The 22,747-nt window shown below is 37.8% G+C and overlaps 1 protein-coding gene across 1 annotated transcript in view; it reads right to left on the bottom strand.

The window, feature by feature from the left end:
- Positions 1-14,838, bottom strand: part of CIDEA (cell death inducing DFFA like effector a) — a 25,956-nt gene extending 11,118 nt beyond the window's left edge. The window contains 3 exon segments of the mRNA XM_044683195.1: positions 5,547-5,577; positions 14,297-14,449; positions 14,624-14,838. Of these exon segments, the coding sequence (XP_044539130.1) occupies positions 5,547-5,577; positions 14,297-14,449; positions 14,624-14,838 (399 nt within the window).
- Between the last annotated feature and the right edge of the window lie 7,909 nt (positions 14,839-22,747).

Raw genomic sequence — 22,747 nt, 5'->3', positions numbered from 1 at the left:
ATAATTTTATTGGATTTTATTTTATTATTATTATTAATTTATTACATTATGTTATTGTGTTTATTATTATTCATTGTATTACAATATGTTATATTACAATGTATTATATTATATTATATCATATCATATCATATTAGAAAAACTACATTGGATGCTCAGGAGAGGCTTTGTGTAGGAAGTGGGACCTTAAAGACCTAAGGAGACTCAGGATTCTAGGAAGCAGAGACAAAAAAAGAAAAGATCTAAATCTTACTTTTACAACAGACCCCATTCCAAAGTTTTCCCCCCTTTGTTCAAAGATATTTTATTTTCCCAATTACACACAATAACAATTTTCAACATACATTTTCCAAATTGTAAGATTTAAATTGTCTCCTTTCCTCCCTTCCCACCCCTTTCCTGGAGATGGTAAGCAATTTGATCTGGGTTATACTCGTTTTATTATACAAAACATACTTCCATATTGGTCACTGTTGTAAGAGAATACTTATATAAAACCCAAACCCCCAAATAAAACCATAAATAAGCTAATGTGGAAAATAATATGCTTTGATCTGCATCTGACTCCCACAGATTTTTCTCTGGAGGTGGATAGCATTCTTTGTCATAAGTCCTTCATGTCCAGGGTCATTGTATTGCTGAGAGAAGCTAAGTCTTTCACAGTTGATCATTGTTCAGGATCATTCCAGAGTCTTTTAATCCCACAGGAAAAACTTAAAGCAAATTTTTGTGCCTAAGACACTGGGAACAAATATTTATTTCTTTTTTTAAAAAAATGACTGTACAATGTTGTCCAGAAATCATGACATGGTCTTGTTAACATGATCTTAAAAAGGATCCTTCAAATTGTTTCAAACTGGTCTGAATCACTAAATCAAGAAGATATTCTCATCATCTATTTGTCTATAATATTGGACACTCAGAATGATTAATCTGGATTAACTCCATGAAGACCTCCCGCCACCTTAAACCTACAATAATCACTAAGCCTCTTGGACTTGCCATCTGTGTGTCATGATTTAGCATCTTACCATCCTATTTCATAGAGAGCATTCTGTCTATCCAGGGACTGAGTTTACCATTGTTCATAGAAACTCAGCTTATGTTAATTGGTTTGTTGTTGTTGTTGTTGTTTTAACCCTTAACTTCTGTGTTATTGGCTCATAGGTGGAAGAGTGGTAAGGGTGGGCAATGAGGGTCAAGTGACTTGCCCAGGGTCACACAGCTGGGAAGTGTCTGAGGCCGGATTTGAACCTAGGACCTCTCATCTCTAGGCCTGACTCTCAATCCACTGAGCTACCCAGCTGCCCCCAGCTTATGTTAATTGTAAGGACCCTTCTAGCTCTAATATCCTGTGACTGTTTCCCGAAACAATCTGATTAACAAGTTTGAGTATCCTTCAAAATAACGTGACATAGAATATCTATCACCCATATTAAATTAGGGTAGAAAAACTACAGAAGAAAGTGTATGGTAAAGGTATTTCTTTAGATATCTTTGACACTTCCTTTTTTTCTGCATAGGATAACTAGGTGGCACAATGTGCCAGACTTGGATTCAGGAAGACTCCTTTTCCCTGATTTCAAATCTGGCCTCAGATACTTACAAGGTGTATGACCCTCAGCAAGCCACCTAACCCTTTTTTACTCATCTGAAAGAATTCAAGTATTCTCTTGACTAGGAAAGCTCATTTAAACATAGGTATAGTTTAAAAAACAAACATTTTCTGAGAAGTTTCTAGGCTTCCCCAGACAATCGAAGGGGCCCATGCCACAAAAAAAGGGTTAGCCTCTATCCTAGTGAGGTTCTAGCCTCCTTAAAAAAAATGGCACCAGGTGGCTATCCTTGTTAAAATTTTTCAATTTCCGCCAATCTGTGTAAGCATGCTTTTGTTGTTCATAATCTACTGCCTCATTTTACACAGAATTCTAAGTTGCTAAATTGGAGGAGGAACTCAGTTCTTCTCCTAGGAGTAATTACAATGGGTTGGCCTTATGACAGTTTCTCAGTGCTGAGAACTGACTTTTTCACACTGGTTTCCAGATTTCCAGTGGAGTTCTGAGAAACCTGATCTGTTATTCTACTTAGATTCCTCAGAACAGCCTGTTCCCTTCTTCATTTTTATCTTGACTATATTTTGTTTAGAATGTTTGTGCAGCAATAGTTACTAAGCCTATTATTTTAAAACATTCTTTTAATATTTCAAATATTCTTTCAAAAGGCAAAAAATGAGTTCATCAATCACCTGCATTGTCTATACATGTAGACAAAATAATACATACACATACACACACCACCTTGATCTCCAAAGACGTAATTTTACTCTTTCTTGCCTGAAGTGATCAGGGTTTATATTTTTGAGAACATTAGAGTTAATTCCTTTGGAAACGATGGTCTTTAGCACATGCTCAACAAATCTAGTTTCCACTTGCTTAACACTATGTTTTTGTTTATCCAGGGTAACAATTATTTGGGAACAAGGACAAAAAATGTTCTTACCTCTGACAAAGAAAAGAAAGTCACAAAGATAGAAACTGAGGTAGGTCACTAGTGAAATATTGAACAGGTAGGAAGAATCCCAGTTTCACATCCATCAGATATTCGAATTGACCATGATTAGATAAAGTGCCAGCACAAATCTTTCTCAGGCTCAGGTACCATGTGGGATCAGAAGGCTACCTGTAGAGGAGCTGGGTTGCCCAAACTGAATTTAAGGAGATAGTAGTCAGCTTTCTAACACCATGCTTCTTTAATTTGTTACCCAAATATTTGAGTATCTACAGTCAATTGATCAAAAAAAGCATTTATTAAGCACCTACTACTAGGTGTTAGCAAGGCAGAGTGCTAGGCCTGGAGTCAGGAAGACTCTTCTTCCTAAGTTCGAAACTTGTCTTAGATACATTCTAGCTGTGTGACTCTGGGCAAGTCACTTAACCCTGTTTGTCTCAGTTTCCCCCTCTGTAAAATGAGTTGCAAAAGGAAATGACAAAGCACTCTAGGATCTTTGCCAAGAAAACCCCAAATGGGATCAGGAAGAGTCAGATACAACCGAAAAATGACTGAACAAGAACTATTAGGTACCAGGCACTGCTAAACACTGGAAATACATTGACAAAAGGAAAACAGTCCTTGATCTCAGAGTTTACTTTTTAAAGGGCAGATAGCTTGTACATGTGTAAGTAAGTATAAAGATAATATATACAAAATGAACATAGGGTAGTTTGGGGTATGAGGTCACCAGTAGCTGCAGTGGAGACTGGGGAGAGAGTAGAATCAGGAAAGGGTTTATAAAGAAGGTGGTGCTTGAGCTGACACCTGAAGGAAACCAGGGATTCTGAGAGTCAGAGACAAAGAAGAAGTGCCTTGTGGGACAGCCAGTGAAAAGGAGATTATTAGAAAGGAGATGGAAGTTGCATATAGAGAACAGCAAGCAGGCCAATAGAACTGAATTGCATGCAATATGTGGGAGGAGAGACATTGTGTAAGAACAATGAAGAGTTAAGAAGAGTCTAAATTGTCTAGAACTTGAGTACAAGGCATAGTGCTAGGTGTTTTCAAGAATACAAAGACATAGACCCTGACCTCAAGTAGCAAACCAGCTAATGAAACTCTGAAGGCATTATATACTCTGTTACTTTCCTGGCTAACCAGAGAGATGACTAATCTCTAAGGGTCCCTGGATATCCAGTGCAAAATGTGTGTGTGGTTTTTTTTAATCTTCTGGTAGCCATGTTTACTGATACCTTCTACAGTTTCCCTAAACCTGTAGTTGAGTTCCAAACATTATGACTTAGTGAACCAAGGTCATCATTCTAAATGAAAGATCACATAAATGAATAACTCATTTTGTCCACTCAAATGCCATCTTGGACAAAAATCAGAGTGTACACTGCTGGATACAACACCTTCTTTGTTGTATTCAATTCAGTGGTGTGTGACATCAGAATTGTGTAACTGTGAGAACATGAAGTGATTTTGCTTAATAAAGGTGAAAGTTCAAGAACTAAATGTTAATCATATTACTATTTTTGTTTTATCTATCTTCAAATAGTGAGAATAATGACCTACTAATTTCAGAAAGATAATCAAGAAACTTATTGAGTCTATGTGTGAAAAAATAATGTAATCCCAGTCCTTTCAGGATTGTTTTAATGATAATCTGAATGTATATAAAAATCATAGAATCATAGATTTAGGGCCAAAAGGGTCCTTGGAGGCTATCTAGTCCAATATTGGCATTTTACCAATGATGGAACTGAGTTTTCTAAGTGATTAAATGACTTGCTCCAGGTCCCATGGAATAAACCAAAGTTCTTTCTACCTGCTTCAATGTTATACCTTTAACCTAGTCTAGTTTCTGTGCTTATGACTTTCTTTTCCTTGTCAGAGGTAAGAAAATATTTCTTGTCTTCTATTCCCAAATAATGATTACCCTGGATAGACCAATATATAGTCAAATGTAAACATATTCACATTCTAACTAGACTTTTTGTGGAGGAAAATTTCAATATCCCTTGAAGTAATTATACCTTACCTAAGAACCTGATATTACTATCATTTACATTATAATTGCTTCCTTGCTAAGCAGCTTTTTGAGTTGAACCAGTGATGGTGGTGGGGCTACTTGCAGGTAATCTAAATACTCTTGTATTAATGTTTCTAATGTGTCAACATCTTCATACTTTGAGGCAGCTAGGTGGCATAGTATATAGGGTACTGAGCCTGGAATTAGAAAGACCCGAGTTCAAAATCAGCTTCAGCTAGCTGGGTTATCTTGGGCAAGTCACTCAACCTTTGCCTACAACTTCTCCAGAGTAAAATAAGGTAATGACAGCACCTCTCTTCTATGGTTGTTATGAGGGATCAAATGGCATAATAGTTGTAAAGCATTAAACCCAGTACCTGGCACACAGTGGGTGTTTAATCAATATTTGTTTCCTTCTAAAGCTGCCTCTTTTTTTTTCTTTCCTCCAGCTCTGAACTTTTATTTTTCTTTCTCCATCATCTCCTCTACCCAGAAGAATCATGGTATAATAAGTTGGAGCAGAAGTTCCAGCTTTGGTACTTAACAGTTGTGTGACAGTGGATACCTATTTTCTTCTTTGGTCTTTAATTTTCTAATTTAAAAAATGGAGATGATGTTTTTAACTTTACAGGGTTGGTAAGAAAGCAATACATAAATCTTAAGGAGATATATAAATGAGAGCTCTCATTATTTCTTTAATTTAAATTGAACTTAAAATTTTTTTCAATTACATGTAGAAACAATTTTTAAAAATTATCTGATATTTTGTGATCCAGATTCTCTTTCTCCCTCTCTCCTCAAGGGCGGTCAATAGTCTGATATAGTTTATACTATTGCTGTCATGCAATACATATTTCCATATGCCTCAAAAGACACATATTGCACATATAAGAAAAAACTCATGAAGGAAATAAAGTGAAAAATGGAATTCTTTGATCTGTAATCAGACTCAGACAGTTCTTTCTGTGACTGTGGATAGTATTTTTCATCATGAATTTCTTGAGTTACCTTGGAACATTGCTTTACTGATAAGAGTTTAATCCTTTACAGTTGATCATCTTACAATATTTCTGTTACTGTATACATTGTTCTCCTGGTTCTGCTCACTTCACTTTGCATCAGTTCACACTCTTTCAGAGTTTTTCTGAACTCATTCTGTCTCTATTTATGCTGAGCTCTCTCATTATTTCTAATAAAAATGTTTTTCTCACATTTGACCTATCTTTTCTTTGTGCCTATAGCCAAATCAATCTCTATGCTCTAGGCAACTCCTTAAGTCTAGAACCAGTTTGGCAAACCTATGGCATGAGTTGCCTGTGGACATTCTCACATCACCCACCCCTCTGCCCAGCAGCCAAATGGGAGAGCTTCCTCCCTCCTCTGTCTGTGGTAAGACTGGGGGGTTGGGTAGTGGGCTCACATGTGGCATAAGGGTTACAGTTTGGGTACTAGATCTCTCAAAGATTTGCCATCACTGCTAGAAGTTGAAAAGGTGCCAACTCGTGAAAGTGGAGGAAGTTCTCTATAAAAATGGAATTGCAGCTCCATTCTCTAACCCTCTCTTGTCTGACCCCTCTTTTCTAGACTCATTGCAACCATTCTAGTTAAGATACTATTTATTCCCTACCTAGAATATAAAAACAGCCTAAAATAGGCATTATTCTCCCCCTCTCGCCTCTAGGCCATTCTTTATCCAACTCCTTGATTAATTGATCTTTATTTCTAGGTCTGGCCAAATTGTTCAATTCCTTAAAAATTCCAAGTTCTTGGTCAGATAGGTAACACAGTGGAGAGGATCTGGATTCCAACACTTCCTAGCTGAATGATCCTGGGCAAGTCACTCAACTCTGATTGCCTAGCCTTTGTTGATCTTCTATCTGAGAATTGATATTAAGACATAAGGAAAGAATTTAAAAAAAACTTAAATGTTTCCCTATTGCCTCCAGAGTAAAGTTCAAACTCTTTAGCCTGGCAATCATGTTGTGCCACAATTTGGCAGTGCCCTCCCTTTTCAGTGTTCTTTCCTGACTCCCCTTCAAACCTTCTGCTTTCTAGCCAAATGAAAATACTTTCTTTCCTGAAAAAGTTCTAGGCTCTTCTACTACTGTGCTCTTGATCAAACTGTTCCCCCGTATCTGAGATGCCCCATTTGCCTGCTGAAATCCTACTTGTTAGTTTTTCTCCATTAAGGCTTCTTCCTTCCTGCCAGCAGTTGCCTGCTCTATCCCAGATCACACATAGCAAGAAGATTATTACCTATCTAATGCATTTACCATAAAATATAATGTGTTATAGTTATCTAGTTTATCCTCCCATTGAAATGTTAGCTCCTTGAGACTATCTTCTTGTATCTTTCCCAGTTGACTTATCATATATTATAGGTTAGTCCAATAGACATTTATTAAACCATTGCTTTAGAGAAGGCACTCTGGAGATATTGGGAAAGATGCGGCATTTAGATGAGAATATAAGCTGCCTGTTCTTAGGAAGCTTACATTCTTCTAGTGGACAAGGGAGATACAGTAAGTACAGAGATAATTAAATAAATTATAAGCAATTTTGAAAATTGTGAGCTCCCCCAAAATAGGGAATGAGGAAGAGAGACAGACAGACAGAGAAGGAATAGGAGTAAGGAGGACATAGAAAGATAATCTTTGATAGAATTTCAGAGGACATAAAGAGGCATGATTCCAGGCCCAGGGGATGGTTTCATTGAGGCAAGAACTAGAGTCAAATTCTAAAAGTGGCTATTCATTCAAGTTCCCAGTCAGGAACACTGTAGTAAATGTAATCAAGCAATATGAAATATGACTGGAAAGAAACTGGAGCCAGGCAATGGAAAGCCTTTTAAATGCCAGAATAAATAGTTACCTATTTTATGTCTTTTTCTTAGTACTCATCCTTCTTAAACTCTGTAGCACTTGACATTTCCTTCTGCATATACTCTCTTTTTAAAAAATTTACCAATTACACATAATAACAAATTTCCACACACGTTTTCCTAAGTTATATGATTGAACTTACTTCCTCCTCCCCTCCTTTCCCTCTCTCAGTTTTGACAGGTGATGTGATCTGGGTTATACATGTATTATCATGTAAAACATCACATACTGTCTTCTTTCTGGATTTCTGTGACATAGTTTTCTCTTGGTCCCCCTTCTACTTGTCTAGTCACTCTGTTTTAAATGAAACTGTTGGATTATCATTCATATCTTGCCTCTATTTGTAGGCATATCCCAAAGCTTTTTTTTTCCTCTGGGACTAGCTCTCTTCTCAGGCTACATTCTTTTGATAAACTTATCAGCTTCCACAAATTCAATTCCACGTCCCCCAACAAGATTTCTACATTGAGCCCAGGCCTCTAGCTTCTCAGCTCCAGTCCTGAGTCATCAACTGCTTATTGTACATTTTGAACTGAAAACAAATTGGAAATAGATATCCCAAACTCAACATATCCCAAACATAACTAATTCATTGTCTTTCCTCTGAAACCTGCTTTTCTTCTGAATTTTCCCATTTCTGACAAGGGAATTACCATCTTCCCAGTCATTAAAGTTATCAGTACTCATTGCCTTCACCTCACATATCCAAATCAGTTGCCAAGTTTGACCAATTCTCTCTCCCTCTTTCACCACTCAGGCTCAGGGTCTGATTGCCTCTGACTGTAATAGCTTCATTATTGGTTACTCTACCTTGTCTCTTCTCTCCACCCCACCCCCAAGAAGCTGCCAAAATGACATTATTTGCCTCGTGGTCATATCCCTCTGAATAAACTCCAGTGGCTCCTTTTTTTGCCATAAGGATCGAATACAAACTGTTTGATTTGGCATTTGCAGCCCTGTACAGCCTGGCTTCAGCCCATCTTTCCAGATCTATTACAGATTACTGCACTTTCCATAATCTATGATCCTGCCAAACTGGCCTGCTTCGCTGTTCCGTCTCCCACGTCTGTGGCTTGGCACAAGCTTTTCCCTCACACCTGGAACGTATCCTCTCCTCACCTCTGGCTCTTAGAATCCTTAACTTCCTTCCATGTCCTGCCCAGTCACCACCTCCTACAAGAGGCTTTTCCTGACTCCTAACCCGCAGGCACTAGTACCTCCCCCAATTAAATTACCTTGTGTTAGCTCTGTATGCATTTTGTGTATACTTAGGTGTCTACAGAGTTTCCCCTGTTAAGCTCCTCAAGGCAGGGACTAGTTCTTTTTTTGTCTTTGTATCCCTGACCACACACAGCTAGTATTTGGCACACATTAGGTGCCTAATGTTTGTTCATTGGTTGATTTACCCTAGAGGCAATAGGGAGGTTTTGGAACAGGGTTCTAGGATGGATTGGAGAAGGTCAAGACTAGAGACTGGAAGGCCAATAAGTTTAAGTTATTACAATAGTCCAGGAGAGAAAGGGCATGAAAATGTTGACCCTGTGAATAGAAGGAAGGGGACAGATATGATAGAAATTATAGAGGGTAGGTTCAATAAACCTTAGCAACTAATTGGATTAGGAGGATGAAGGCAAGGGAAGAGCCTAGCTGACTTCAAAATTACAAATTGCAGTGCAGAATAGATGATCTTCCAAGTTCTCTTCCAGCTCTAAATCTGGGACCATGTGATCCTATGAAATGAATTCAGATGATTAACTTTAACATAAGTATTAATGGTTATAAATGTCAATATAAATAAAAAATGGCTGAATTCATCTATGTAAATTAAACATAAATATAAAATATATTTCATAGTATATGTAAACCTATATACATAAAATACATATGCATGAATAAAATATACTGCTATAGGATATATACATTTATGTAAAAATTAAAATGCTGAATTCCTTAGTAAGTAAAATTTTAAGGTAAATGACTAAAATTCCAAGTGCTGACAGTTAATAGTCAATAAAGGCACCATATTAAACACATTCAAATTAAACCTCCCATTGCAGTTATCTATAATTGATCTTTAGCTTTTTGTCATTTCTGTCTATAAGAATGAAATGCTTTGTCTCCTCTTCTAAGAAGTCATCAGGAAATTGTTTGCTTCCAGATTCAGATTGGGGAGGGTAGAGGAGAACTTTCAGATAATCATAGCTAGTAAACAGGTATTAACTCATTCTTTAGAGTGTACCAAACTCAGCAAGAATATGTAAGTCTTGAAAATTTCAAGAGAGAGCTGCTATAAATATTTTGGAACATATAGATTCTTTTCCTTTTTCTTCCATGTCCTTGAGAAAGAGACTCAGCAGTGATATTGCTGGATCTAAGGGTATATACACACAGTTTTATAACACTTAAATTGAAATTGCTCTCCAAAATGACTGGATCGTTTTACAGCTCCACCAACCATTTATTAGCATTCCCATATTTCCACATCGGCTCCAACATCTGTCATTTTAGCCAGTCTGGTGAGTGTGAAATGATATCTCAGAATTGTTTTGGCTTACATTTCCCTAATCAGTAATGATTTAAAGCACTTTCTCATAAACTTATATATAACTCTGATTTCTTCATCTGAAAACTGTCTATTTCTATCCTTTGATCATTTATCAAAAGGAGACAGTTCTTATTCTTATAAATTTGAGAAACTTTTCTACATATTTTAGATATTAGACTTCTATTGGAGAGGCTGTCTATGAAATTTCCTCCCTGTGATTTTCTGCTTTCCTTCTAATCTTGACAATATTTGTTTTATTTGTACAAAATCTTTTCAATTTGATGTACTCAATACTATCCATTTTACATCTCACAATACTCTCTATTTCTTGTTGACTCATAAATTCCTCCCCTATCCATAAATTTTATAGGTAATATATTCCCTATTCTTCTAATTTATTTATGATATCACCTTTTATGTCTAAATTATGCAACCATTTTGATCTTATCTTACTGAATGGTGTAAGATATTGGTCTATACCTAGTTTCTGCCCAACTACTTTCTAGTTGTCCAAGCAATTTTTACCAAATAGTGATTTTTTTTTATCCCCCAAGCTTGTTGCTATGTTTTTGTTAAATACAAGGTTACTATAATCTTTTACTATTGTTTGTTGTATGTCTGTCCTGTTCCACTGATTTATCTTTCTATTTCTTAGCCAGCACCAGATAGAACCTCTGAGTTTCTTAAACAGCTTCTTAGGCTTATCATTGGTGATTTGCAAGGCCACTATGCCATATTGCCTCTGGAGTACTAGATATGCAGTTTATAAACCTTTTATTTGCTAGTAAAAAGTATAAGCTTTAACAAAGAGAGAAGAACTTTTATTATTATTATTTTATTTATTAATTATATAAATTATTATTATTAGAGCAATACCATGAATAAAGCACTGTATCTCTTGAGTTCTTATAGCTAATCTCATGCAAGATTCAATCAGTCCTGGTACCCCTTTCTCATCAGTACCCTCTGCTCCTCTAATTGTATGTTGGAGATTTGAATTCTTAACCTTTATTTAAGGAAGGAGACCAGGACAGACATCTATCTGCTCATTCCCCTTAGAGCTGCACTCATTTTGGACTTCTTTGATTTTTCTCCCATGCTCCCAAGCAAAGTTATCTTCTCCCTCCCTCTTTTTCTATTTTCTTTTGTTAGCCTCCTCCCCCATTAGATTGTAAGCTCTTTGAGGGCAGGAGCTGTTTTACTATATTTGTATGTATTTGCATCTCAAACATTTAGTACAGTGCCTGACATATAGTAGATGCATAATGAGTGTTTATTGACTACTGATGTGGGAACTAGTAATTTCTAGACTCAGATTCACCAGCAATAGTATGTTTACTTGTAGTTATCACAGAATTAGGAACATTTCTACTTTAGTAGCATCTTTCATATAGGGGCAGCTAGGGGGTGAAATGAATTAGGCACTAGCCTGCAGTCAGGAAGTTCAAATCTGGTCTTAGACACTTACTTATTAGCTGTGTGACCCTGGGCAAGTCACTAAACCCTTCCTGTCTTAGTTCCTTAACTGTAAAATGAGCTGGAGAAGGAAGTAGCAAACCATTCTATTAACTCTGCCAAGAAAACACCAAATAGGCTCATGAAGAGTTGGACACAATGGACCGATGACAACAAAATGAACCTGTTTGGTCTCTGCCCTTACGACAGATGAGTAAGTGAGCCTCCAGCAAACCTGTGGCTGTATCAAAGTAGTCAAGGGATAGGGAAGTGGGGGGAAATCCTGGTAGGAAAGAGATAAAAGGTGGGTGGTGGTAGAGATTTTATGAGGAAGGCATAATTACTCAAGGTCTTGAAGAAGGTTACCTGATTATACTTGAGACTATGTTAGTCATGACCTCTTGTTTAGTTTTCATAAAAACTATTAATCATGACATGACCTGCTGCTTGATGAGTGGCAGCTTCTGGCGGATTTGACAAAATCATGATTTGCTAAATTCCCAGTCTAAGATATATATATATATATATATTTTTTTTAACCCTTAACTTCTGTGTATTGGCTTTCCTAGGTGGAAGAGTGGTAAGGGTGGGCAATGGGGTCAAGTGACTTGCCCAGAGTCACACAGCTGGGAAGTGTCTGAGGCCAAATTTGAACCTAGAACCTCCTATCTCTAGGCCTGACTCTCAATCCGCTGAGCTACCCAGCTGCCCCACCCCCCAGTCCAAGATATATTCTACTATCCTCAACTGACCTACTTCAGAGGTAGTTTTAGTTCAATGATGCCATTTGTAATATCCCTTACAATCCTTCAAATCTTCATCTACTTTCTGCTGAACATTATTCAGTAATGGAAACTCATTGCTTCTTGAGGTAAATGAATTCAATAGGCATTTATAAATTGGATAAAAAAGCACAGAGCTTGTCAATGGGGCTACAAAGTAAAAAAAAACAACAAAAAAACAGTCCTTGCCTTCATGGAACCAATACTTTATTGGAAAGGAGTGAAATGGGCACAGATAAGTAACTAAAAATGCATTTAGAGCAATTTCAGAGGGATTGGAGAGAAAAAGGAGGCTAAAAATCAGAAAAAAGACAACTTCAGAGACACTCTACTCTTTAAATCTAGATTCTGATAGCTCATTAGTGGTTTTCTTAGATGGGAAGAAGACCTTTTAAAGACATTACCTCCACATATAAGAAATAAAGAAATCTCTGGGCATAATCCTGGGCTAAAGATCCAAACTATTAATCATGGTAAATTAAAGATGGAGGCCTCCCATGCTCAGCCTATGGCAAAGACCCCCTTTAGATGTTCAACAGTGTGTTCTATAGGTTTTTGACAGTTAATTAGCATAAGTCAGAGGCACAAGGCAGAGGGTACATAGCATGCTAAGTATAGCATTTGGTAACAAGGGTTTGGAACATTTGATATGAAGTCATAAGTTCCAGGACAAGGTTAAGATAAGAAAATGTAATTAATCTTCCAGAACTATCATACTACTTAGCTCCAAGTAATCTTTCTTGGCCATAATACTCTGTGAAGCCTCTGATAGGCATAAATCTTCAAAGGATCAAACAATACCTGGGCACGCCAAGGTTGTTTTCATATGATCTCATCAGACCAGCTGTATACTCACCATTCCCAACGAACCCAGCTCCTTCTGCAGCAGTTTCAGATTCCCTAGATAACCATCAGACCTAAAGTTTTATTCCTCAAACATGTCTCCAATATCTTTAATTGTGCTCTAATGTTCTAATACACCAAACTCTATGTTCCTTCAATACTATGGCCAATATTCTATGATAACGGATATATGTATAATTATATGTCATAATTATAATAGACTATATAATTGCTATCCCTTATGCAGTTTAATAACTGGGTCTCTTTCTAAAAATTATATTTGCAGTTATTTATCTAAAGGATTACATGTGAACACAATCAATAATATAATAAAACAAATTTCCTTTTACAAAGCAGTCATAGATAAGATATGATCAATGAAACCATTCAAGAAAATAGATTAATGGCAACTTCTCCAGGGGTGATAGACTCAAAAGCAATAGTGATGGGAACACTAGTGGCTTTTACACTAACCAGCTAGAATTAGCTAGAAGAGAGAGACCAGAGAATTCAGACATGTCACTGTAGAATCAGAATGCAAAAGCTGGATGCCCATCTAGCACAGATGCTGTAGAAGGGTGGGATGTTGGATTGTAGAATTAACTTTTCAGGACCCCCATTTCTTCATCTATAAAATGAGAGGGTTGGACTAGATAACTGCCAAAATTCCCTTCCAGATCTAAATCCTATGGTCTCTTAAGCGCTACATTACTTCTAAAACCAAATATCTGTGGAACAAAGCTCCTACTGGTTTCGGAGACCCAGTCCAACTCTTAAGATTCTGTGTTCACATGTTTTTTTCCCACTTGACAAAATTTTCACGAGAAAAAGTAAACCAAAACATCCCCTTGAGACGTTCAACACCAAGGACCAGTAGGGTTCGAACTAGCAGTGATTTTCAAACAAGTAGCCTTGAGAGGTATCTTCCTGGTTCTAGGGAGCCTCAGAAGGGCAACTTAGCCTGTCATTCTCCCAGTGGATGAGACACTGTGGCGGCTTCTCCTTAATAGGTAACGTAAATCTCTAAAAAAATCTCGAGCTTTTCTCATACAAATACAATCCTCTAGGGAGCAGCTTCTCAGATACTCCCAATGCCAGGACCGCCTAATGTCTGCAATCCCATTAAATTCCTGGCACCTGGCACCTCTACCAGGCTAGGATGGAAAATGTGTTTCCCTTTCCTCATTTGCTTTCCCCTGAAACTTCGAAATCCCCACATCCCTAGATCTTTAGAGCAGCCCCTAATGGGGTACTCTCCACCCACCGTGCACAGACTGACGGCGCCACAGCGACCCGCAAGAAAGCCCCTGAGCTGTTCTGTGGAATCCTTCGAGAAGCAGCAGCAGCACCAGCAGGTGGGTGAAGTATGGCCACCCTTCCCGACCAGGCACACCTGGAGCCTGAGTCAGCCTTAGACCTTGAGGGCAAAGCAGCTAAAGATGGAAGGGTGGCCTCCTAGCAGTACAACAATGGGCAAGTAACGCCTAGCAGGGCAGGAGTCAAAGCCCCTGGGCTCTCAGCGTTCTGGGGGCGAGAAGGGGAGGGAACCAGGCAAGCAGCCAAAGCAGCTTTGCCCTGGCTCTGCTCCTACTTGGTCAGGGAGCTGCAGGCAGGACACGGATGGGGCATGGCCGGCAAGGCTACTGCCAGGGACTGGTCGCAGAGAGCGCGGAGCCCGCCGAGGACAAAAGGATGGGGCAAACCCTGGCTGAAGCAGGAGCGAACCGGGGGGTCCCCTCGTAGTCGTGGGGACGCCCTGAGAACAAACCTCATCAGGACTCCGGCATAGTCCCTGGCAGTGTCCATAGCTCGGTGACCTTTGTTGCGGAGCTTCAGGGCAGAGTGGGTGGGTGGCGCAACTGACCGCAAGCCTCATCCAGCCCCAGTCACCCTTTCTTAACACTCGGCCGTCAGTCCACGCCCCTGCCCCACGCCCCCACCCCAGTTCTGGCCACTCCCCGCCGCGGCCCGCCCCGTCTCTGACCCTGCAGTGCTGAGGACACCCGGGACTGGGAGAAGGTAACGGTGCGGGGAGCGGGGGAGGAGAAAGCGCGAACCCTGGTTCTTCAGCCTCCAGCAAACTTGTCCCTTAGAAGCGGACTTTCTGATAGATCAATTTATTAATTCATTTTAAAAGCATCTATTGAGCGTTGGTTCTGTGTCTCTGGAAATACAAAAACAAAACGTAAATAACGAGGGGCTCCTTTTGAGGGCAAATTTGTGCACGTCCCAGCGAAAGACTAGTTTTCACTTGGTTGACTCCCCTTTCTTCTTGGGCCTCAGAGCGTCTGCTCCGTGACAGAGGGGAACGTGAGTCTATTTTTAGGTTCAGGTCACAATCGCTTCTTCCAGTTAGTACTTGTTGCAGTATTTGTACTAATTAATCATCTGTCCTTAGATCCTCTTACATCCCTCAGCAAACAACGAACTAACCTTGGAAACAACACACGTTCCATATCCATTCCCAGGCTGTAATGACTATTGACACCTAGCCCTCCTTAGGACAGGAAGTTCAAGGTGCTCTAGACATAATTAACTATGACAGCATCACTAGGAGATCAAACCCCACTTGAGAATAGAAGAACATGTGCTAAGACCGTTGTGTTTTTGTTTTTGTTTTGTTTTGTTTTAGATTAATGCTATAAATATGGAAAGCAAAGACTGAATTAATCTCTTATCCAAGGTGGGTCCGGAGAAATTGGGAATGGGCAATTGATTTGCAACTTCAAATTCAAACTCTTGATCCTTTCAGTAACCCATAGCTGACAACAGTTGTGTGAGGCAGGCTGAGGTAGCTTCATCATACTGGTAAGGAAGTTAAAGTCACATAACTCGTTCTGCATTTTAGCTTCCTTCATTGTTTTGGCTTTGGGTGCTTGGTTTTTAGGGGACCAAACCAAAAGAGTTGTGTTCTTGAAGGTTTCCTCCTGAAGTGTACAGAGTGACCTATGCTTCAGATTCATTATGACCACTAACAATTTTACTGACCTCCTACTATATGCAAGTTTATAAAATGATATTGGCACCAGATAGGTAAAAGTCCCTGTATTATTATCAAGAATTTACCTTTTTTGCTTGCTTTTCTGGACCTATGATTTCATGAGTGCAGCATGTCTCTCCTTTTTAAAAATTCTTACCTTCTCTGATGGAATACTATTGTCCTATACAGAATGAAGAACCAGATGATTTCTTTAAGAATGGGAAAGACCTACATGAACTGATGTAGAGTAAAATAAGCAGAACCAGGAGAATATTATATGTACACAGTAACTGAAACATTGTGGGATGATCAAATGTAATAGACTTTGCTACTAATTGCTATACAATGATCCAGGACAATTCTGAGAGACTTATAAGAAAGAATGCTATCCATAGCTAGAAAAAGAACTGTAGGAGTAGAAACGCAGAAGAAAACATATGATTTATCATTTGCTTATATGGGTATGTAATTTAGGGGTTTTAGTTTTAAAAGGTTATTACAAAAATGAATAATATGGAAATTAAAAAACAAACCAACCAACCTCTTACCTTCTGTCTTAGAATCAATACTAAGCATTGGTTCCAAGGCAGAAGAGTAGTAAGGGCTAGACAAACAGTTAAGTGACTTGCCCAAGCCAGAAGCTAGGAAGTATCTGAGGTAAGATTTGAACCGAGGACCTTCAGTCTCTAAGCCTAGCTCTCTAACCACTGATAGAATGTCTCTTCTAAGGAACATCCTATAGATCTTAAGATGGGTATTTTCTCAGCAGAGTATTAATGAATTAACCTGCATTGAGAGTATAAGTGGCCTGCCTAAAGTCACACAGTCAGCATGTGTTAGATGCAGAATATGAGCCCAGGTCTTCTTGACTCAGGACCCAGCTCTTAATGTCAACATTTGTTATAGAGTAGAGAAAAAGAGACAACTTCCTCTGATAGTTCCCTCAACCAGATCCCCCTCACCTAAATCCTACTCAAGATCTAACCACCTCTTCCCCTGTATATTCTGAAATGTCTGTTCTATCAGTAACTTACTTTTATCTTCAATCTTCCACTTTTTTCATTCTTTCCATCTTGTACTCACTAAGACTTGGCTCCTTCTGATAAAATAGCATCTCCAGCTACCCTTTCCAGCACTGGTTGCATGTTCATTCATTCCTTTGATTCACTGATAAAACTTAGAGAGTTGAGATATTTTTTGTATCTCATTGTCATTTCCAATTCTTCTACTACCATCACTTAGTAACCTCTTTTCTTTTCATGTCAATTCAATTCATATTTATTTTCCAATCAGAATTCTGGTAACTTTTATTTGTTGAGTTCTCGGACACTCTTCCCCCTTCCTCAATAAGTTCAGCACCCTCTACCCTTATAAGTCTTTCTTGTTACCCCAACTCCTACTTTCATCCTAGGGGACTTCAATACATATTGATACTCCTTCAAATTGCCTAGCCTCCCAGTTCCTTAATTTACTAATTTCTTAAGACTTGATCTCCCACCCCATTTAAACTAAACCCAGGTATAGTCACAGCCTTAATTTTGCCATCACCTACAAGTTTTCTACTTCCATGTTTATAAACTCTAAAATTACTTTATCTGGTTAAAAAAGAAAAGAAAAAGAAAAAAAGGTAATTCTACCTTTCCCTCCATTTTACAACTCCTAACCCTATACTTTGCTCTCACTACAAACTCTTAACCCTCAGTGATTCAATTCTTTTCCTGGCTATCATCCTCACAATGGCTGCCCTTACCTCCTTTCCCTACCTTGACCCATTGGTGAACCAGTTAAACTTGACAATATCTTCTTCCCTCTATAGTCTCTTGCTCCCTTATTCTGTATTTTATCTTTTTTCTGCCAAGCCTCAGCATTGTATTACTCCCACCATCTGCTGACTTCCCTCCTATTCATGTGTGTTGCTGAACAGAGCTGGAGAGAATCATGAAATCCTATTGACTAGAATCGTTACAAATTTATGTTACATAATCTCAGCTGGGCTCTCACTGTGGCAAACTAGTCTTTTCATACTTTCCTAATCAACTCACTATCTCACTCATCACAGTGGCTTTTCCAAATAGCTCTCTTTCCCCTTATCCTCTCAGCTGAGAACCTTGCCTCGACTGAAAAAAATTTAAATAATTCACTGAGAGCTTCTTCTTCCACTCTGCTCATCTCTTATCACTAAGATAACTTCTTCTACCAATTCCTTCTTTACTCCTGTCTTACATTAAGATGTAATTTTGCCCAGGCAAAGCCCTCGGTATGTACAAGAGATCTCATTCTATCCTATCTTCTCCAAAAGATTGCCCCTTCTTTCATTTCCACTCTCTCACTCACCTTCAATCTCTCTTTGTGTTCTGACTGTTTCCCTATGGCCTCCAAATACATCTCTGCCATTCACAAAAATCCCTCAGTTGATCTGTCCATCCCTGATGACTATCATCCTAGATCTCCTCCCATTTGTGGCTAAACTCCTTAAGGAGTTTAGCCACAATCTAAAATTGATGTTTCCATTTCCTTTCTTTCTTCTTTTCTTAATTTTCTGTAATCTGACTTCTGACCTTATTCAACTGAAACTATTTCCAAAGTTACTAATGATCTAATTGCCACCTCTATTAGCCTTTTGAAAGTCCTTATCTTTCAGATTACATACACAGCCTCTCAGACTACCAATCATCCTTTTTTTCCTTGATACTCTCTTCTCCTTTCAGGCCTTTGTAACACAACTCTCTCCTGCTTCTTCCTTACCTGTCCTTACCTTCCTTAACTGCTCCAAAGGTGACTTCCTTTTCAGTCTTCTTTTCTGGATATTTATCTGGGTCATTCCCCTTAAAAGTCAAATGTATCCCAGGGTTCTCTTTTGGGACCCTTCTCTTCTCTGACTATAGTGTTTCTCTTGATGATTTTCTCAGTTCTCCTGGATTCAATCATTATATTTCCATGCAGATTATTCTCAATAGTTCTAAATTCTTTCCTAATCTTTAATATCACATCTCTATCTGCCTGGACATCTCAAACCGATGTCCTGAAGCCATCTTATATTCAACATGTCCTTTCCCTTAAGGCAACCCCCTTTCCTAATTTCCTTCTTAATGCTAATATATCCCCATCCTCCCAATCCATCATCCAGCCATATAATTTATGTCACCCTAAATTCCTCACTCTTACCCCCCACATAAAATCTGTTGCCAAGTCTTGTTGTTTCTACCTTCACAATATCTGTTGCATAAGCCCCTTTCTTTCCTCTGTCATCTCATAGCTGGATATAATAGTCTCCTGGTTGGTCTTGATGTCTCAAATTTGATGTCTCAAATCTCTCCCCACTCCAATATATCTGCCACTCAGCTATTAAAGCAATTTTCCTAAAGTGCAGGCCTTTCTATGTAAACTCCATGCCCCACTCTATTCAATAGACTTCCTACTCTACAACTTCCTATTGGAAATTCAACTAAAGATAAAATCATCTGGATTTATATTGACAGATTTAAATATCTGTCAAAACCTAGCTCCTTCCTTCTTTTCCAGTCTTTTTATAGTCTACTTCTCTCCTATGTACTCTACAATTCAGTGATACTGATCTTCTTCATCCTCCTCAAACGAGACACTCCATTTAGATTCTGGTATCAATGCCTGGGAGTCTCTTCCTCTTCCTCATCTTCATCTTCTGGCTTCCTTTAATTCTCAGCTAAAATTCTGTCTTTTGAAAGAAGTCTTCTCTGGTTTCTCTTTTATGGGAATGAAAATGAGAATGAGAATGCCTTCTCTGAGATTATTTCCAAAATAGCCTATGTATATATACATACTATAATAGTCTGCATATTCTCTCCTCTATTAGATTTGGAGCTCCTTGACAACAAGGATAATTTTTTTTTTTTAGCATTTCCAGAATTTATCACCATGCTTGGTACATAGTAAGTAATTAATAAATGCTTGCTAACTTGACTTACAGTATTTAATTTCAAAAAACCCAAAGGCTAGTTGGTAGAGGAGTAATACCTAATTTTGATATTTAAGCTGGTGATTCTTAGCTTTGGTCATAGTATAACTATTGCCTATAAATAAAAGAATCACCATGGTTTATCTTTATTGTATGGGAAATGAAAAAGTGCAATTTTTTATGAAAGGGGAAGATGAGTTAAGCGGAACAATTTTACTTGTAGTATAATCTTGGCTAATTTGGAATCTGTGGAGGATTTCTGGATAACTGAATTTTAAAAATAGCTGAGAGTTTCTCTCTTGAAGCACAAAAGTTATTTTTAGAATTTTAACCTTTTTTTGGATGAAGACCTTCCTAAAATGGACAGTGCTCTATTTTGCCTTATTTAAAATATCAGTTTAAAATTAATTACTTAAAATTTTTTCAAATAAAATAAAATTAATAAAATTTTAAAATTAATAATTTTATTTTTTATCACTGGATGGACATATTTTCTAATGTATCAATTTTCCTGACCTTCCTGGAGAGTTACCTATTAAAATAAAGAATAAAAAGAGGAGGAAAAATAGTTCAACAAACAAAATGGACCAATGTGTTAACCAAGTCCATTGTTATATCCATTGTTTCATCTTTTTAGTTTCCTGCCTCTATAATGAAGGGAGACAGAGAGGAATGTCTAATGTAGAATATTGAATTTTGAAACCTGCCTCAGGTACTTAATTGTTATATGATCCTAGGAAAGTCACTGAAACTTTCTGAGCCTTAGTTTCCCAATTTTTCAAATGAAATAGGTATACTCAATGACCTATAATGTCCCTCCTAGTTCTAATCTATTGGCTTTTCTTTGAACTCTAGCTTGGTCATTATAATTTCCATAGCAATCAGTTTTGATTGTTTTAGTGTTGTTCTCATTGTCACTATGTATGTTGCTTTCCTAGTTTTGCACTTTTTACTTTGCTTCAATTCCTATTTCTTTCTGTACTTCTCTATATTAATTGTATTTGCCACATCTTACTGCTCAATAATATTACATTGTATTCACATAACAAAATTGTTCAGCCATACCTTAATCAAAGTTGATACCCTTTGATTGAAGAATAGCCATACACTGGCACAGTTCCAAACAAACCAATTCTCTGCTACTTCAGAAAGTATAGCTATAAATATCCTATTATGGCTGGGATCTTTCTTTCTCTCTCTCTTTCTTTTTCCTTTTCTCTCTCTTTCTCTCTTCCTTTTTCTTTCTTTGTCTTCCTTTCTTTCTGTCTGCCTTTCTGACTATGTTGCATGGCTGTATTTTTAAAGACTATATCAGCTTGAATGAACCCTTTGGTTGAAAGACTAAGAGCTTGGCCTGCATGCTTATTTATTCAATAACTTTGAATTAATTTATGTAGTTCTTATACAAATCTAGCTTGTTAACTTTCTCTTCTCCTTATCTCTCTACCTCCAAATCCTTTCTGTAAAATGGATAGTGTTAAGAGTCCATGTTTTTTCTTCTCCTTCCTCTTGTAACCTATTTGTTTTGATCAGGAGAAAGAAAAAAAAGCCCAACCCTGTCCTTAGCTGGCTTACTTAATGGTAGAAACAAACACTCTTTGACTAGCAGAAGTAATGAAACTAAAAACTATTTTCTTTCCCAAAGTCACTGCCAGGAAAGCTAAACCTGTAGCAGTGGGAAGTTTTTAGTTTAGTCATTTTTCAGTTGTGTTTGACTCTTCATTTCTCCAGTTGGGGTTTTTTGGCAATGATACTGGATTGTCAGCCCTGGACTCAGGAAGATTCACCCTCCTGAGTTCAAATCTAGCCTCAGACACTGACTAACTGTATGATCCTGGACAAGTCACCTAGTCCTGTTTGCCTCAGTTTCCCCAAATGAGCTTAAGAAGGAAATGGCAAACCACTCCAGTATCTTTGCCAAGAAAACCCTAAATGGGATAACAAAGAGTTCGATACAACTGAAAAACAACTGAAGAAGAGCTAAGGTTTCTTGCTTCTTATCCCATGCTCATTCTACAATACTATTAAAATTAAAACTAGCCAATATCTCACCCCCATACCGAGATAAGATTAAAATAGGTATATGAGTTAGACATCAAAGGTGACACCATAAGTAAATTAAAGGAACACAGACTAGGTTACCTGGCAGATCGTTGGAGGAGGGAATAATTTATGATCAAACAAGAGATAAAGAGTATTATAAGATGTAAAATGATTAATTTTTATTATATTAAAAAGATTTTGTACAAACAAAACCAATGTAGCCAAGATCAGAAGGGAAATAACAGACTGGGTGAAATGTTTATAACAAATTCCTCTGATAAAGGTCTCATTTCTCAAATATATAGAAAACAATGTTAAATTTATAAGAATCCAAGTCATTCCCCAATTAACAAATGGTCCAAGGATATGAACAGTTTTCAGATGGAGAAATCAAAGCTATCAATAATCATATGAAAAAATGTTCTAAATCATTCTTGATGTCAATTAAAACAATTCTGAAGTCCTGCCTCATACCTATCAGATTGGCCAATATGGAAGAAAATGGAAATGGTAAATGTTGTAGAGGATGTGGCAAAATCCACTAATGCATTGTTGGTAGAGTTGTGAACTGATCTAACCATTTTGGTGTCAGTTTGGAAGTAGGCCCAAAGGGCATTAAAACTATGCATACCTTTTGATCCAGAAAAACCATTACCAGGTATATATCCAAACATATTTTTTTAAAAAGTGGGGGTGGGTGGTGGGGGAAGACCTACTTGCACAAAAATATTTATAGCTGCTCTTTTTGTGGTGACAAA

This window comes from Gracilinanus agilis, chromosome 1, assembly GCF_016433145.1.
Source record: "Gracilinanus agilis isolate LMUSP501 chromosome 1, AgileGrace, whole genome shotgun sequence".
Classification (NCBI taxonomy): Eukaryota; Metazoa; Chordata; class Mammalia; order Didelphimorphia; family Didelphidae; genus Gracilinanus; species Gracilinanus agilis.
This window is presented reverse-complemented; position numbering and strand designations above follow the sequence as displayed.